The sequence below is a fragment of the Eretmochelys imbricata genome, chromosome 13 (assembly GCF_965152235.1).
Source record: "Eretmochelys imbricata isolate rEreImb1 chromosome 13, rEreImb1.hap1, whole genome shotgun sequence".
Lineage (NCBI taxonomy): Eukaryota > Metazoa > Chordata > Testudines > Cheloniidae > Eretmochelys > Eretmochelys imbricata.
This window is the reverse complement of record NC_135584.1, coordinates 8,883,392-8,902,555: the sequence shown is the minus strand read 5'-3', so window position 1 is coordinate 8,902,555 and position 19,164 is coordinate 8,883,392. Positions and strand designations below refer to the sequence as shown.

Genomic DNA, 19,164 nt, shown 5'->3' with positions numbered 1-19,164 from the left:
TATTTATCTCATAAAGTATGTTCAGACTGAATAACAATCAATTCCAAAATAACTAGCAAGAGAGAGATTAAAAAAAGGACTAAGAAAATGAAAAGCTTCATAATGCAGCAACAGAAAATGAAGCAAAATAAATTACAGATGAATACAAGTAAATGTTACAATATTAGTGTAAGGGGACTGTTGCCCCCTTACTAACATTCAGTGGGGGTGTTTTAGTTGCTAGCTCCCAGTACAAAAAGGTGGAAGGGTCAATGGGGAATTAGGAACCCTGAGACTGCCAGTCCCCAGGAACAATGGGGAGAGGCCAATGCTCCAAGTCAGCCTGAATGACAGTGCGGGCAGGCTAATCAGGGAGTCAGGAGGTCAGTGAGGTCCCCTCCTCTGTGTGAGCTGGATTTGCCTGGATCAGACAGAGTGGGGCTGAGCTAAGGAGAAAGCAAGGGCCCAAGCTGAGCTGGGGAGCAGAGCTGGGCCAGATTCAGAGGGGCCAGAAAAGCAGCCCAGAGAGAGCAGACCCTGTCCTGGGAACAGAGCTGCAGCCCCAAAGTCAGAGGCACAGCCCAGAGAGAGCAGACTTGCCCTGGGAGCAGAGCTGCAGCAACCAGAGCCAGAGCGGCCAGAAAAGCAGCCCACGAAGCAGGTCAGTGCTGGGAGCAGAGTCACAGAAGCAGCCTGCCGAGCAGACCTGTCCTGGGAGCAGAGCTGCAGCAACCAGAGCCAGAGGGGCCAAGAAGCAGCCCAGGGAGCTGGAGGCAGAGCAGCAGCAGCAGCGCTGAGACCGAGCAGTGGAGCTGGGGCTGGAGCAGTCCGGAGCTGGGTGCGGTGAGCAGCTGGGGACAGCGAGGGGGACCCTGGGCAGCAGGCCCAGCACAGGGAGACGCCTCAGCCAAGAGGCTCTGCAGGCCAGGCTTGGATCGTAACCCCGACAGGGCGGGGGCGACACTGGGAAGAAGGGTCCTGTCACTTAGAGCCTGAGAGCGTGAGGCCACCACCAGAGCAAGTGTCCAACCCACAGCATCCCTGCAGCATAGCCAGGGCCTGAGAAGGGGCCTGGGACTTACAAGGAACAGACTGTGAACTGCCCTGACGTTCCAGAGACCCTGTTTGTGATGTTCCCTGCCACAGAGCGGGGTGATGTGTTTCCTTTAACCTTTCCCATTTTTCGTTATTCTTTTCAAAATTAATTGTTGATTAAATAACTTGCATTTGCTTTAAATTGTATGTAATGGTCAGTGGGTCAGAGAAGTGCCCAGTGCAGAGAGAGTACCCCGGAGTGGGGACACCCTAGCCCCTGTCCTAGGTGACCACAGCAGGGTTGGGGGTCGAGCCCCCCAGGAATCCTGGGCCCAGCCTTGTTGGGGTTACGAGGACTCTGCCAGACAGGAGAGTGGAAGGGGAGTCCTCAAGGGCAGGGATGCCACTGGGTAAAGGAAGTGGGAGCGAGGACTCAGATCCTTTCGCTAGCGCACTTCACCGGGGTAGTACAGAAGCCAGGAAAGTTCCCCACAATAGCGGGACTATTCCCCTGCTTACATTAGGATTAAGTGAAGATATAGATGATGGTAAAATATCTTTAGCAATTAATATTTTATATGATATATGATTCCTGTGTGATGCCTCCTCATAACTGACACGAGATTCATCTCAGACATGATGCTTCTGCAGAGCTGGGTGAAACTCTGCCGTTTTGCTTTGTAGGAGGCCATGTGCATCCTTTTCTTTGATTTCAGTGCATGTGGGTTTGCACCTCTTGAATTTCAGGCATAAACAATCTCAAAGTCAACCTCAGTCAAAATAGATGCGTGTCAATCTAGTTTCATGTTAAAACCGTAAATGAGTCCAGGGCCAATTCAAACTGTACCTGGGTTCACTTGAAAGGCTCCCAAACCTTAGCTTTCAACACACCTAAGCTGGGCATCAAGTTGGTCCTTACATCTAACATGTAGGTGTGTTTCATATGGTTTCAGGTTCCATAATGAAAGTTTTGAAGAGCTGTTTCATAACAATCAGCTCAAAAATAGTCTTACCTCATCCTCATACCTGCAAACAGAGATAATGCAAACCCCAGAACAAGAAGCAGCAGGCACTGGGAATGAGGGCCTGTTTTGATTCCCACAAGCATCCTTCTGGCTGAAACCTTGCTTCCTTATCGAGAAATCTCCTTTTCTTTTTTGTTTGTAGTATGGTTCTTTCTGGTGGTGTTCTTCTGAAAGATGTATCTGTTAGTACACCAGGAAGGGAGTGGGGGAGGTCTGCAATTACATGGATCCAATGTGAATACATTGGTGTTGCAGAGACTGTTCTCATGCACACTGTTGATTCACATTATATTATAATGTCCTGCCTCTATTCTCTTTTGGGTTGCAGTCCTTAGAAGGAGGTAACTGCTTGTAGAAACTAGCCTGGAAGAGGAGACCAAAGTTTTGTTGCTAAGAAAAACCAATTCCCTTCATAGGTTAAATAACAGGATCTCTGTAACTTTCCCATCGTGGATAAGTCTGAGTTGACTCATTTTGCCTGTAGTCATAAAATGGCATTGGTGAGTGCATTTAGGGCCTGATCTTGCAAGTGCTGAGCTCTGTTGACTCCAGTGTGTGCCAAACCATGCAGAGCACACCGGATTATGAAGCTCATGAGACAAGGGTGTCTGTTTTCCGAAAACATTTGTCTGCTAATTTCTGTACTCCTTTTACCTGACATTATAAAAATCACACTCACGATAAAGCAGCAAGGATAGGGCAAGCACTACGGTGTTGTAGTTCTTGTTTATTCCAGCACTTCTCTCTGGACCCCTCATTATTTTACAATGTTTGAATAGAGATACTCCTCTCTCTATTTGAAAATCCCTTGGACTCTTCGTTAAAGAAAACTTACTGCCTGGGGGAAGCCCAGTAAAATATCGAACTGCTCATCATTCTCAGTTACTTCAGGATAGGGAGGAAATGACGTTAAATATGTTTGAGCCTCTCCAAACTCCCATCGGCCCGTTACCAGATGTAATTTAATTTCATTACTTAATTTTATTAAAGGCAAACAGAATTGTGCATACGTTACAGCACACGCTTACTTAAACAATGGAAGACTGTCAGATAGACCGGAGGGCTGAGGCCATGGGTTACAATAAGTCCTGAGCCACAGCTGATAAAAAATTGATGTAAACTTCAAAGTGTTAAGTATCTTTCAGGATTAATTCCTCAGCTGGTGTAAGTTGGTATAGCTCTGTTGACTTCAGTGCAGCTACTCTGATCGACACGAGCTGGTCTGGCCCTGTATGCGTAATGACCAGTTTCCACTGAAACCCCTGGATCTTGTGAAGAGTTGATTGCTTCCTCAGATGCCGTCCACTCCCAATGGCCTGAATGGACCAAATTCTGAAAGATGCTTAATACTTGCTGAGCATTGTGACTCCCACCCTTATGAAAACAGTCTTAAAGAAAATAAAAACCTTCCTGGGGGCTTCTTTAAAAAAAAGAAAACCCTAAACACATCCTAGAGAATGGATCAAAATAACACTGAGAGAGAATATTGTTCTCTCTTAAAGTCTAAGGACTTTTAGAGCTATTTCTATAAAATTATATTGGTTTCATCCCTATTAAATTCCATAGGATTTTTCCTTAAAGGACTGACTTTAGTGGAAGTCACAAAGGCTCAGCCCCTCTCAGGATGTAGCCCACTGGAAGTAAAGGATGTGCAGTATCTTGCAGGATTTGGTCCACTGTTATAGCAAAAAATTCTATCAATGATTTGTTCTGAATGAGTTCATCCTACTTGGTCCCACAAAGAGTTAAATGAATAGTAGACCGAATTCTGAAGTCCGCAGTTATTTCTTGTACAGTCTTTACGCAAGCAAAACTCTTTCTAAAGGCAATGGGATTTTAGCCTGAGTAAATAAAATTTGGATGAGGACTTTAAGTTTTGAGCGATAGAATAGTTTAAATCTTTAAATTTCTCTTAATTCATGTGACTCATATGGGCTCAAGACAGGAACTGGCAGTGACCTGCGATAGGTACATTACTTAATTTAACATGCTTAGTTCCCTTGGAAATACAGCAAATATGATGCCTTGATTTTAACACAGTGCAGTCAACTGCCCAAGGAAACCAAAGGGCCATCAACTTGTCATTTCTGACTTGCAGTACAACATTAATCTAATCCAATGGGATATAACCATCACGGACTCAGCAAGAGATGATCCTGCCTAACTAATCTCCTTGAGTTCTTTTGAGCAGGTTTCAGACAAGAATGATAATAGAAGTGTGCACATGACATGATCTAATGGATTTTTCAAAAGGCTTTTGATAAATTTCGGTGTGATATTCCCCTGCTTAAACTGAATGCTGCAGAGATTCCAAATTGGGCATGAGAATACATAATGACCTGGCTACATAGTGGGAAACAAAGAGAAGTAGAGAAGCTATGATATATTTCGGAACTAGAATTAATAAGTGGCATCCCACTGTTTTCCTCCACTACCTAACGGACGTAGGCAAAAATACCATCTGTATTTGCTAATGAAAACTTATTTAGGACAGGGGCATAAGTGAAAAGAAAGCAAAATGCCATTAAAGATATCACTAAAGGGCAAAACTACATTTAGATTGGCATATGGCAAATTAAAACTTTTTGCTGTCAGATGTGAAATGTTATATACTGGTGGTATGTATATATAAACAAAAATGTTGAATGGTGTCAAACTAGAACAATGTTACTTTAAAGGGAATCTTCAGCTAAATAACAAAATAATTATTTGTTGTAATTAGCACACTTCTGCATAAATACATATCAAGAGCCAGATTTTCGAAAGTGTTCTGAGCCCACAATTGGGGCCTGAGTTTCAACTTCAGAACTGGGGCCAGCAGCTCCATTGTTTGCCCGGTGTTTAATTTGCCGTATGCCCATCTAAGTGTTGATTCGCAATTGTTGTCAATAGAAGCTTCTGTCTGCTGGGCACGTTTGAAGATGTGGGCATTATTTAGGTGTCTAAGTGGAAGCTTTTGGGCCCTAAAGACAGGAAATATGAACTGTCAAGGATCCTTGACCAGATATATGTTAAATCAAGGGTTTGAAAGGAGAAAATTGAGAGGAAGGCAGATAATGCATCATAATATGCATAAACTGGCAGTGGTTCATGAAAACAAATAATAGAATTAACCTATAGGAAAGGCTGATGCAAAAAATCACTAGAAAAATAGCAAGCAAAATCAAATCAAAAGCAGAAAAAAGAAAAATTAGGTAAAATCAAGCTATAAGATTGCATCATTTGAAAACTTGCATAATGACAGGTTTCAGAGTAACAGCCGTGTTAGTCTGTATTCGCAAAAAGAAAAGGAGTACTTGTGGCACCTTAGAGACTAACCAATTTATTTGAGCATGAGCTTTCGTGAGCTACAGCTCACTTCATCAGATGCATACCGTGGAAACTGCAGCAGACTTTATATATACACAGAGAATATGAAACAATACCTCCTCCCACCCCACTGTCCTGCTGGTAATAGCTTATCTAAAGTAATCGTCAGGTTAGGCCATTTCCAGCACAAATCCAGGTTTTCTCACCCTCCACCCCCCCACACAAATTCACTCTCCTGCTGGTGATAGCCCATCCAAAGTGACAACTCTTTACACAATGTGCATGATAATGAAGTTAGGCCATTTCCTGCACAAATCCAGGTTCTCTCACTCCCTCACCCCCCCTCCAAAAACCCACCCCCATACACACACAGACTCACTCTCCTGCTGGTAATAGCTCGTCCAAACTGATCACTCTCCAAGTTTAAATCCAAGTTAAACCAGAACATCTGGGGGGGGGGGTAGGAAAAAACAAGAGGAAATAGGCTACCTTGCATAATGACTTAGCCACTCCCAGTCTCTATTTAAGCCTAAATTAATAGTATCCAATTTGCAAATGAATTCCAATTCAGCAGTTTCTCGCTGGAGTCTGGATTTGAAGTTTTTTTGTTTTAAGATAGCGACCTTCATGTCTGTGATTGGCTTTGTTGCAAGGATAAGTTCCTGGGTTAGTGGTTCTGTTGTGTGGTATGTGGTTGTTGGTGAGTATTTGCTTCAGGTTGCGGGGCTGTCTGTAGGCAAGGACTGGCCTGTCTCCCAAGATTTGTGAGAGTGTTGGGTCATCCTTTAGGATAGGTTGTAGATCCTTAATAATGCGTTGGAGGGGTTTTAGTTGGGGGCTGAAGGTGACAACAAAGCCCGTTGCCAATTGTGCCCACATATCTATTCAGGGGACACCATCACAGGGCCTAATAACATCAGCCACACTATCAGAGGCTCGTTCACCTGCACATCCACCAATGTGATTTATGCCATCATGTGCCAGCAATGCCCCTCTGCCATGTACATTGGTCAAACTGGACAGTCTCTACGTAAAAGAATAAATGGACACAAATCAGATGTCAAGAATTATAACATTCATAAACCAGTCGGAGAACACTTCAATCTCTCTGGTCACGCAATCACAGACATGAAGGTCGCTATCTTAAAACAAAAAAACTTCAAATCCAGACTCCAGCGAGAAACTGCTGAATTGGAATTCATTTGCAAATTGGATACTATTAATTTAGGCTTAAATAGAGACTGGGAGTGGCTAAGTCATTATGCAAGGTAGCCTATTTCCTCTTGTTTTTTCCTACCCCCCCCCCCCCCAGATGTTCTGGTTTAACTTGGATTTAAACTTGGAGAGTGATCAGTTTGGACGAGCTATTACCAGCAGGAGAGTGAGTCTGTGTGTGTATGGGGGTGGGTTTTTGGAGGGGGGTGAGGGAGTGAGAGAACCTGGATTTGTGCAGGAAATGGCCTAACTTCATTATCATGCACATTGTGTAAAGAGTTGTCACTTTGGATGGGCTATCACCAGCAGGAGAGTGAATTTGTGTGCGGGGGTGGAGGGTGAGAAAACCTGGATTTGTGCTGGAAATGGTCTAACCTGACGATTACTTTAGATAAGCTATTACCAGCAGGACAGTGGGGTGGGAGGAGGTATTGTTTCATATTCTCTGTGTATATATAAAGTCTGCTGCAGTTTCCACGGTATGCATCTGATGAAGTGAGCTGTAGCTCACGAAAGCTCATGCTCAAATAAATTGGTTAGTCTCTAAGGTGCCACAAGTACTCCTTTTCATTTGAAAACTGTGTATCTGAAAATGTTTTACATTAAAGGGACACAGTAAAAGAATTTTAAAATCGCTTTGGTCTGATGTTTCATCTCCTATTGTCACAATTAACAGCTCCAATTACTATAACTGAACATGATTACTAAGGTGGGAAAGTCTCTTTTTTTCCCCAACTTGCTTACTTTGCACATCTGACAACGCTTTGGCTGTTTCTTTTGGATAGTTAGTCAGTTTCACGCATTTGTTTGTGTAGGTCTTTCAGACAGCAATAGGGTGGGGAAAAACATTTAAAGAAAAGAAAATGGAATTTGTAAAATCACAAGTGCCAAAGGGACTCAGGGGCAGGTATAGTAACTGAGAATACTTTTAACTCTTATTTTACTACTAGTACCGTCTCTGAACACTGAGGTCCAGTTTCTCGGATGATATAAATGAACATAGCTCCAGTGACTTCAAGGATGCTATGCCAATTTAAACCAGCTGGGGATTTAGCCCTGCAGTCCTCAAGAACTCTTCATAACAGTTCCTGTTTTTTGACTGCAGTATTCTGGGGAGGTTCCTGAGAACAGAGTGGAAGTTGTGGTTGCAAATTTGACTGTGATGGACCGGGACCAGCCTCACTCCCCCAACTGGAACGCCGTGTACCGTATTATCAGTGGAGATCCTTCAGGTCATTTCACCATTCGGACGGATCCAGTTACCAATGAAGGCATGGTAACTGTGGTGAAGGTAGGTGACTTCAATGGGAGCCAAACTGAGTCAGTCTTTATGACCCTCCAAGCTAATTACTCCGAGGAGGATTCGCAGAAGTCTGCCACTATTTCATGTCTTCTGTGCCTGGGAATGTCAGTGCTTGAATCTCCCTCTCTCTCTGTAGCACGTGACATGCATACTGTACTACAGTCCACTAATTCTTGGTTCACCACCCTCTCATTCTTTGGCTGCGGCACCACATGCCCTCACAAACTTTTACATGATGAACATAGGACACAGTCTCTGAGCTGCACTTCAAGATACTATTCCTGTTTGTCTTCCCATTTTCTGGCTCCTAGCTATAGTGGAGATTGGACTCTGTAGCCTTGCCCAGTCTGACGTATTCTAGAATTTGGAGTGCACCACGCTCCATCGATGGTTGGAGCACACCCATCTGCATGTGAGATGGGCAGCAGCACAAAACCTGGACACCTGATACCTTATGAAAGCAGTGGGGGAAGGAGGATTGTCATCACAAGGAGGGATGTGGTTGCTGGTGGCAAAGAGGAAAGGGGAAGAAGTCGTCAGTAGCTGGTGCAGAGAAGGTTTTAGTCTAGTGGAGTTGCCTGAAAAGTTTGGGAGCTATTGCTTTACCGATACCAAACCATCAACACACTTGATGGGCCAGATATGCAGCTGGTGTCAATGCAGCTGCTCTGAGTTACATTAATGGCTTTATACATATTTATACCAGCTGAGGATCTGACCCAAAGACTCCTTGAGAAACAGGTCCCCAGATATTCTTAACCTACAGTTCGTTGCTTTCAATATTGCGACAGAAGTAGGAAGTGAGCAATGTGAAGTTCAGAGCTCTGCCTCATCCACTGTCATCCAGTTTCTATAATGTCCTAAATGCTACAGCTTAGAACCTGGAACCCTAAGAGTATTTGGAATGGGTATCAAATTCCATTTCCCTTCATTCCCTACCCCTCCCAAGGGCATGAGTTCAGTCTTCATTTGAGGGTTTGCTTTACATTGACTTGCGTAAAACCAGCAACCCCAGACAGTGAATGCCTCTGCAGATATTAAATGCAGTCAGAACACAGCTACATTCATTCAACATTCAGTGAACCAGTTAGTAGATAAGATTCCTACGGATGTTCCCACTGACTCTCAAGAAAGCCAAAGAAGCATGAATAGACTGCTGTGATCTGAAGGAACTTGCCCTACATGTACCATGTGCGGCACCTGAAAAGATTTATTTATGCTGTCAAGAACAAAGCCTCTGCCTTTTGAAAAGTGTGACCTTCTCTTAACAAAAAGTTTTAATAAATACACAGCAGCAGCAGCAGCACTAAAGTGTAAAGAGCTGCACAATTAAAGAATGACTGTGGGTGAAAAAACACTCCCTCGTAGCTAACAAATTGCAGTCATTCTTAATACACACACTTCGACTATTAGGAAAAATGACATCAGTGAAATGCCATTCAGATTACCGTGGTAGGAATGTGCGAGCTTGTCCTGTTCTTTGCCCCTTAAGCTGTGTGTTTGTGTGTGTGTCTGCAAATGCCACTTTGCTGAAACTTTAAAGGAAGCATCATCTTACCTCCTAGATGGTATTTTAGCAGGGCTTTTTATTTACCTCTCTTATTACTCTCTAACGATGACTGACAGCCTTCTGTGCTGCAACATCAAAATACCTTTTCAGATTTGGTTGGGTTGGGAGTGGGGGGCTTTATTCTGCTTAAAAAACAAAAACTCAACACGGCAAAATGAAACAATTTAACTTTTTTCCACCTCAGCAGCTGATCTGAAGTAGAAATGCCAACATTCATCAAATTTTCACTAAAAGAAAAAAAGCCCTTTATTCCTAATCTAGCAAAGCACAAAGTGTCATGACTGTAGTTTTCGAGCTGCATCAAAGTGAAAACCAGGGGATTTACATGATCATCCTTGCGACACCAGGACTTTTGCATAATGAGCCATCCCTTATTCAGAAATTGCAGGCAAAAAGCAGGACAGATTTGTCAAGATGCCACTGATGCCAATGTTGATTTTCCATTGCTATATAACCAATAGTGATCACAATGCAACGAATCACACCGAAAATCCTGTCGTGTCACACTGAGCTCAAAGCCTGAAGTTCCATAGAATGTCTTCAGTAGATAACCTCACCTGCTCCTTCTGTATATCCTAAGCTTCTCAGTCTTCCAGTTTGATAAGAAAAGGAGGACTTGTGGCACCTTAGAGAATAACAAATTTATTTGAGCATAAGCTTTTGTGAGCTCACGAAAGCTTATGCTCAGATAAATTTGTTAATTTCTGAGGTGCCACAAGTCCTCCTTTTCTTTTTGCGGATACAGACTAACACGGTTGCTACTCTGAAACCTGTCAGTTTGATAAGAGTTTCTCAGTGCTCTTCAACAAGAGAGTGTGAGAGAAAACTGCCTCTGACTAAATGTTCCAGGTGGGAAAGGGAAGACTCTGGATTTCACCTTCTGCTTTGAAAACTGTTGAGCATTTTCAGTTAAGACAAAATATTTTACTGTTGGGGGATTGAGTGCAACCTGACCTCACACCCCTCAGTGATCACTGCTTGTGGCATCTGTTGAGCAGGGTCTTTCCCACCACCCAGAACACATAGGCCCACAGACAGACTCTTGAGCTGCAGAAGTATGTCTTTGATACGCTGCTTCACTGAGTGATCAGTCCACCAAAACAGGGCACAGCACAGGATTAAATGCAAGCGCGCCCCCACATTCAGGTGCTTGCCTTACCTACACTGTTACGAAGCTATTCGTTATAGATTGTATAAACACTTTTTTTCTGCCGAGCACTAAGATTAGTTCGTTAATGCAGTTGTTTACCTGATTGGATTGCTGGCTCATCTTTTTGTCTGGCTGTTCTCTTTCCTTGATAGACAAGCAGGCATCTTTTCACATGTCCCAAGACCTAAAATATACATTCTACATATTATATCCTATAGCATCCGAGTGGTCACCTAAGTCACATTACATTGTTTCTACTCCCTGGTTGGACCAGTGAAACTTTTTAAACAAGAGAATAACAAATAGAGCCAGGTAGTGAACCTTTTACTCACAATGGTGAATAGTTAACCACATGCCTGTCCCATTGAACTGAACAGGACTAATCACAGGTGCTGATTTCCATAGGTGCTTGACCCCCGCTCCGCCCCAGTTCCTGCCCCCAATCCACCCCTTCCCCCCAATGCCCCACCCTGCTCTGCCTCTTCCCGCCCCCACTCTGCCCTTGTCCTGCCTCTTCCTGCTCCATTCCACCCCCTCCCCTGAATACACCCGGCTCTCGCTCCGCCTCTTCCTAACCCTGCGCCTCTCCCTTCCCTCCAGCGCCTCCTGCACTCTGCTAAACAGCTGATCAGCAACGAGCAGGAGGCGCTGGGCGGGAAGGGGAGGAGCTGATCAGCGGGGCCTGCCGATCAGTGCTCCAGCCCCGGAACACCCATGGAGTCAGCGTCTGGGACTAATTGTATGAGTAAAAGAGTTCACATCCTGGCCTACAGGAAGTAGCAAATACAATGCAATAGGTGTATTCTTGCAAAGAACACTCGTCCTCCCCAAACATGTCTTTGTGCATGTTCACAAACCAAAAGGGGCATAAAGATGTTCGAACCAAACAGCCTGTCAGAACTCAAATGAATGTCCGTGAAGGCTGTTTCTGCAGCATTTAACCAGCTCTCAGCAAAACCACCTGTGCCCTACCAGTCTGATCACCAAAGTATACAGTTTCATTTTTGCTTTTCATATCATTACTCTGAGGGTGCAAGGCCCTTCTCTCCACTGCAAGCCTTGTAAATGGGGAGAGAATAACTTCCCACTCAGTCGAGACACAGCAGAGTCTGAACACGATCTCCAAGAGCAGCCGTGGATGCCCCGTGGCAGCCAGCTCACTAATGCAGTATTAAGTACTCTGCATGGAGATGCTTCCATTAATGATCTCACTCTTGGCATAACAATAGCATAAAGCAAATTTGTTCCCTTCAGTTAAAAGTATGTTGAGAAGAGAAGGACACATTGTAAGCCCTGTTTTAACCAGCTGTGCCTAGGTAACTTGAGCCACTTAGTAACTTGAGATCAGGAGGCTGATCTGTGCATCCCAAGACAAGATATCAGAGCCATATTTTTGAACAGCCTCAAATTTTGTGCACACAGCGGATAGTGCCTGCAAAAGTGGGCGCACCTCTCATACATTGATCCCAACTGCCTGATTGGCACATTTAAATACTGGTGTACACCCAGTGGGTGCAGACCCACTTTTGCGGTGGCAAGCAGTTGTCATGAAAATTAGAGGCTAAAACTGAAAATGATTTCCTGATTTAATACAACCAAAGTGGTGTGGCAAAATGAAGGAGAAGCATCCCAGGTGGCAGGTAACAGGGTAGCCCCATAAGTACCCCAGTCTGGCACACATAATAGCGTGTGTATGATCTCTCATTGGCATGTATGCTGATCTTCATTTGTGTTTTTCAGTGGGGTCAAAATGTAAGCATGCTTGCAAAAGTGCTCAGGCTGAACGCCGAAATCACAGGCAAGTCAGGTTTGTCTGTGCACATACATTTGTGCATGTTCAAATTCCTGATGTGACGCACTGCTCGTGGTGCATGTGCAGCTAACGTGCACACAAATTGCTTGTGCTTGGAGACATTTGGGCCTGGGTATCACAAATGTCATAGAGAGTTAAAAAATACTGCTTTCCTTTGCCCGTGGTTACATGGGTGCAACCGCAAACCGGGGCTGTTATATGTTCCACTGGAATAGAGAAGAACTGAATGCTGTTTAACCAAATGGGTGAGGGGTTGTAGGAGTCACTCTCACAAATTTGAGGTAAGTGTGGAAGTTCATAATCTAACTAATGAATGTCTGGGGACATAACCCAGTTTTGGATAAGAGAACTTCAGGGATAAAGGAGGTTCTAATGTGAATATCATTTATTATATTCATATGCTGTTAATTCTAGCTCACAAAGAGAAATGTAAATATATTATAGGCGGGACTGGTAGCAGTATCTATTATTAAGGATGCCCAATAGCTCCCATTAGAAGACCCTGTTTTCAGTTGCTTATAACTTTCCCAAGTCTGAGAGGCTGAAATTTTCCATGCTGGATGTCTGCCTCAGGCTAAATTTGTTTGGAAATTTTCAGCCAAAACAGTTCAGCCATTTCTGAGAATAAGGCTTGGGAAAAATACATTGTTTTGCCAATGTTAAAAATTTGGGGCGGGTGGGTTTTTTTGTGTTTTTTTTAAATAGTTGTAGCACCCCCATGCTTTGGAGAAGGGACTTGAAATTTGGCAGAGGACTGGCCTTTATGACAAGGATGTGCCTTTTGTCATCCCCCTGAAAATCTGTCCAAATTTGGCCACATTATAAACCTCTGAAAAATCACAGTTTGCACGTGCATAGAGACTTCTTGGCTATTAGAAGCTAAATTCCTTTCAGATTCCATCTGCAGAGGGCATACGCCAGCCTGGGACTGAGCAGGACTTTCCCTGCAATGGCAGCTCTGGGCTGCTACGGTCTGTGCCCTGACAAGGTCCAGATACCTGAACTGAGAGCAGGAAGCCTGTCTCTCCTGTGCTCTCAGTAACCTGCAGCTGAGCCCAGGCAATGTGGAGGAGGATGCTATTTGCCTGAAATGCAGAGGGAACAAGAGCTGGACCTGGGAGGGAAAGCAGATTGGGACAGGGAGCCCAAAGGGCAGGAGGGCAGAAACTGAAAATGGGAGTTGCGGTGGGGTGGAAGATTGGGACTGGCTGGGCAAGGAGACTTGGACTGAGAGCTGGAGGGAAGAGACAGATCAGATGAGAAGCTGGGAGGAAAGGAATTGGCACTAGCTGGGTGAGGCGAGGACATTCTGTGCGAGGAGATTGGGATGAAAAATTTGAGGAGTGGAGACTGAGACTGGCTAGGTGAGGAGATTGGGACTAGGATGAGAAACCAAGGGTGGAAAAGAGATGGGACAAGGACAGGTTGGAGAGGATGAGGCAGAAGGGGTTATGCTCAGGGGAGGAATTAGCAGAAGAGACTATGCCTGCTATAGCACACTCCCTTCCAGAACTCGGAATGGAACCGTATATCCCAGACTCTCACTTTCCTCTGCTGTCAGCAAATATCCATGAAACTCAGTGAGATTTTTCAGTTTGCTTTTTTAAAAACCTAGGAAATTACACACAAAAACCTACATTAAAAAATTATTAATGCGGCAAAGTCAAGCACTCAGAAGACGGGAAATGCCTGAATTAAAGTTGCCTGCACAACCTTACATCACACCCCTCCCCTGTGTGTATGTGTTGTGGTTGTTTTTTAATTACGTGATCACATACTATTTTCCCACAGGACTCTTGTCTCATTCACTGCACAAGATGGACCTGTTTGCTCTGTAAATTCATTAGGATTTTGTAAAGAAAATTGTCTCATGGTTAAGACAGTCGAATTCTACCCTGGAGAACTGGATTTTATCCCTATCTCAGCCACAGTGTTCCTATGTAATGCTGGGCAAGTCATCTAAACAAAACATTGCACCGGTGGTCGCTAATTGTGTATTATTCATTTTCTGGGCACTCAACTTGAGACCCTGATTTTTTTTTTGCAGAAGTATTGAGCACTCTCAATGGCCGTTGAAGTCAATGGGACGTGTGCTTTAAACTTGTGAAATGCTATATAGTGCTCAGTACTCTTAAAAAACAGATTCTAGGCAGCTGAAATTGGGCACTCAAAATTGGTGAATACTTTTGACTTTACTCCCTCTTTGATTTAGTTCCCCATGTGCAAAATGTGGATAATAATAACCCCTCCTTTCACAAAGGGTGTTGTGAAAATAATTTCATTAATATTTGTGAAGTACTCAAGATATAGTGACAACTGCAAGAGAAAAGCCTCTGATGAAATTAATAATTCTGTCTTCAGAGTAAGGTTTGAACAAGGAGGGGGGAAAAATATTGAATAGCTGCTCATTAATTGAGCACTATCTGTCTTGTTCACTGACTGAGACGAGGTCTTGTGGTAAAATACTATGTGATCATGTAATTAAAGACTGTGATAATGCAGACACACAAGGGGACTGAATTAAGATTGCTCGGGCAACCTTAATTCTGGAATTTCCTGTCTTTTGAGTGTTTGATTTTGCAATCTTGAATAATGTTCTTTTATTGTGTTTGTGTGTGTGTGTAATATATTATATGACTACACATACATCTCTTTCTCACGCACACATATATATAATAAAAGAAATACATGAGGAATCAGATTCTGCCTGAGACATATTCTCATCCAAGATGTTACATATTTCCAGGCTATTGCTCCTGCTGTTGGGCTAATCGATATGTAGCATTTTCAGTGACATGAAGATGGAAAGTGTTAGCCCAGTGTGAAGAATTGAGAACTGGAGGAACAAACCACTACGAGGTTTGTCCCGTCACATCTGATTAATGCTCACCCATTGCATACCCATTTGCCATCCATACGCTCAGATAAACCATATGGTACCCCAGAGACATACAGAAATGAAATAAAGTTTGAGGTTAATATCAATAGTAGCGGATTATTCCGTTTGCACGCAGCTATCATACTGAAAACTGGATTGACCTCCGTTCAGGCAGGGACGTGCAGTTTGCATAGCTTGCCATCCTGGTGGGTGTGCAGTATGGTGGGTGTGCAGTATGCTGTCCAGGGAATGTGCTGTATTAAGTCTGTGTATGGCTGAATTGGCCCTGACTGCTACGGAATTCTTTAGCAATGGGAAGATTAGCACAAGCACTTCAGCAGATACAGAGCCCATAGTTCACCTCTTTTTTTTCCCTATGGAATTTTCTCCACTTGCCTCAGTGTTGCTGTGGTTTGAATTTGGGCCTAGCATTCCCTTTGCTTACCTAAAACAAGCAAAGCCAGATTCTCTGCTAAGCCAGGAGACTGAGAGGGCTGTCAGGGAGCCAGTTGCAGCCCTCTGATTCTCTGACCAACCTCAGGTGCAGATTGGAGGCTGTTCTAACCTGATCCTCAAGGGACCATCTACCAGCTGGGGATTGCCAGAGTGCATCGCAGTCCAGCCACTCCCTGCTGCCCACCTCTCTCTGCCTCTGAACAACTCCCTCCCACCCCAGTGCACCCCTCTGCTGACATAAGAACCAGCTACACCAGTCTGCACCTGCTGAGGACTCCCTCGTTCCAGGGGAGGGTTAGGATTTGGCAGTCGGTCTCCACTCTCTTTGTGCAAAGGGTGCGGAACACAGCACAGAATCAGTAAATTCTCAGCACAGTGGAAGAAATGTTAGCGAGAACTGAGAGTGGCCTCTAGGGTCAGCACTGATAGCGGATCAAGTCTGATCACTGTTACATTCTGAAGGCATCCTCTCCAGCCCAGGCCAAGGAAGTTTTGGCTACAATACTGGGCCTTGTAGGGAAGAAGGTTCTAAACGGGATGCTCAGGAATCCTTGGCAAGGGCCTGAAGGATGAGAGAGAACAGACAGATTTGAACTAGTTCCCCTGGAACCAAGAGCCAGGCCACAACTCTGAAGTCATTAACAAATCTCTGCTTCTCAAAGCATATCAATGTAGTGTCTTCTGCTTTATGGGCCCTGTCCCTCAACATATCGTCATCTGATGAACTACAGTCCACGGAACGGTGGGTTGAATGTGTATAAATAAATTTTTTTTAGTTTGATATATGTAGCAAAAGGCAAGTGCAGAGGAAAATGAAGTATTAATGAATATGAATTAAGGAGACTAGATGGAGAGTTTGGAGCTGGAAACACATTAGCTGAACAATTCAAATAGCATTGAAGCAAGAAGTTTTAACGTGCCTCCTTTCTTGAAAGCAGCGTACGTCCCTGCACCAGTGCTGGTGGGTGTTCTGGGTATCAGGCTGTGTGAGTTCCTTTTATTTATTAAGTAAGTGCTGGACCTGCCTGTCAAGAAATCATTTAATAATGGGAACATTGCACAAGCACTTCAGCCAAACACAGATTCCAAAATTTGACCTTTTGCCATTTTTCCTCCATGGAATTTGTTTTTCCCTTGTGGCCATTAGCTTCAGACCAGCCACTCCGTGGTTTGAATTAAGCCCTGGCATTCCTGTTTCTTACATGGAACATAGGGGACGGTGCCTCAGCTGGTGCAAATCAGTGTGTCTCTACTGAAGTCGTTAGAGTTTCGCCAGTTTTCACCCGCTGAGACCCTGGCACTCAGCCTCTAGAGCCAGTCAATAGTCATCACATTAGAAGACATATTAGAGGGAATTCATATACTTCTAAATTAATAAATTATGGCAAAGCATGGTTTAACGGGCAGAGGTGTGATCCTGCATAACTCAAGCCTCCCTGGCATATGATTAGAAGCTACCCTCATAATAATTACAGGGATGGTATAAAGATTATTATTACACTGCAGTTCAATCAGTTATGCCAGGTAAAGCTTTTTTATTCCCTCTCACTTCTCCTTTTGTGTATGTTGAAATGAGAGCTACAGCCACCCACTGGCAAAACATACCTTTGGAAATACGTGAGTAACCGTAAAACATCATGTGAGACCAGCTTTCAAAGGCACCAGTGGGAGTCAGGATGATTTACCGAACCAGCTTTAGTACCTTGTGACCCAACCTTCACATGTAATCTTACTTGAGAGGAAACTAGGAGCACTACAGGCTCAGGAGTCCACTGAATCTGACCCAGTTACTTAGCCAGCAGCTTTAAATGCTAATAACTCTGCTAAGTACCTGTCTAATTCCTTTTAACATGACTACACTTATTGCTTTTATAGCTGCTCTTGGTGGGAGCAGTTGCTGAAATCTGAATGCTACAGTAGGCCAGGTCTATGCTACGAAAACCTAGTAGCATAGTTCTGTGGGACAGGGGTGGGATGAGGTGTGATCCCTGACCGACAGAGCTGTGCCCACAGAAGCCCCTAGTGTGGACACAGTCATACCAGCAAAACTGCACTTTTGTCTGAATAGATTATTTTGCTCGGGGGGACTAGAGTAAGCTATACTGACAAAAGCTGCATCCACGCTAGGAGCACCTTGCCAGTATAATATACTGGGCAGGAGCAGTGGAAGCACCTTAAAAGTGGGGGGGGGCAGAGGTGCCCGAACCATGCCCCACCCCTTCTTCCTCTCCCTGCCCTCATGCCACCCATTTCCCAGAGGCCCCGCCCCCACACCACTCCTCCCCAGGGCCCCACTTCCATGCTGCTTCTTCCCCCTAAGACTCTGCCCCCCACTCACTCCTTTCTGCCCTCTCCTCCCTGTCGCTTGCCCTTATCGCTAGTAAAAAAAGGGGGGGGGGATAGGCCCCATGGCCCCGTCTTTTCTGGAGCCCCTGATACTGGGACAGTTAAATACTGGCAAAGCACTCCTAATGTAGACTTGGCCCTAAAGTCAGTCTCCTTCCCTTCTGGAAAATACTTAGCACCTGAACAAAACTTAGAGAAAATCCTTCCGGGTCTTTTTTATCCTGTTTTCTTATTTCCCAGAAATCTAAGGGTCAAATTCTGACCTCATTTATACAAGTGTGAATCTGGAGTAACTTTGTTTGCTGAAGTGATTATTACTTTGGATTTACACCTTTGCAACTGACCACAGAACCTGGATCCTACATCCAGAAATTAGATTACACAGTGACCTCTGGTATTGTCCCCATTCTAAATCTTCCAGCTTTCTACCAGCGGGTGGAATTTATTCTCCACATGGGGCTATCTTGTGTGCTTGTTTGTTGTAGGCTGTCGATTACGAAATGAACAGGGCTTTCATGCTGACCGTGATGGTGTCAAACCAAGCTCCACTAGCAAGCGGAATCCAGATGTCCTTCCAGTCTACAGCAGGAGTCACCATTTCAGTCACGGATATCAATGAGGCGCCCTATTTTCCAACGAACCACAAGTTAATCAGGCTGGAGGAAGGGGTGTCCCCGGGGACGGCATTGACAACATTTTCAGCTGTGGATCCTGATCGCTTCATGCAGCAAGCAGTAAGGTGGGAAACCAGGTAGACAAAGGAGGCAGTATAAAATCAAGAGCAAGAGTTAGGATATAGAAGGCTGGGGGCATGCACCAATCAGAGCAACCAAAGCAACAGTGTGCACCAATCAGAATCTACTGCATAAACTAGCCTATATAATGTAATTATAATGCGTGGCACTTCTCTAGCACCTTCCATCCAAAGCTCTCAACACACTTAGCAGCCTTTAATATTCAGGACCATACCAATGGGTGAGATTCTGAATGGGGCTATTTGTGGAGTAAGACACAGTCAGACCCAGTGTCACATAAGTGAATCTCAGAAAGGGTTTAATTCTGAGCAGTGCTGAGAGCCTTCACCC

General features: G+C 44.3%; 1 protein-coding gene across 2 annotated transcripts in view; it reads left to right on the top strand.

Annotated features, from left to right (window-relative positions):
• CDH4 (cadherin 4) overlaps positions 1-19,164 on the top strand; it is a 661,031-nt gene that overhangs the window by 609,967 nt on the left and 31,900 nt on the right. For both annotated transcript variants that reach the window (XM_077831875.1, XM_077831874.1), the window contains 2 exons: positions 7,669-7,854; positions 18,565-18,818. In XM_077831875.1, the coding sequence (XP_077688001.1) occupies positions 7,669-7,854; positions 18,565-18,818 (440 nt within the window). The remainder of the gene's footprint in view (positions 1-7,668; positions 7,855-18,564; positions 18,819-19,164) is intronic.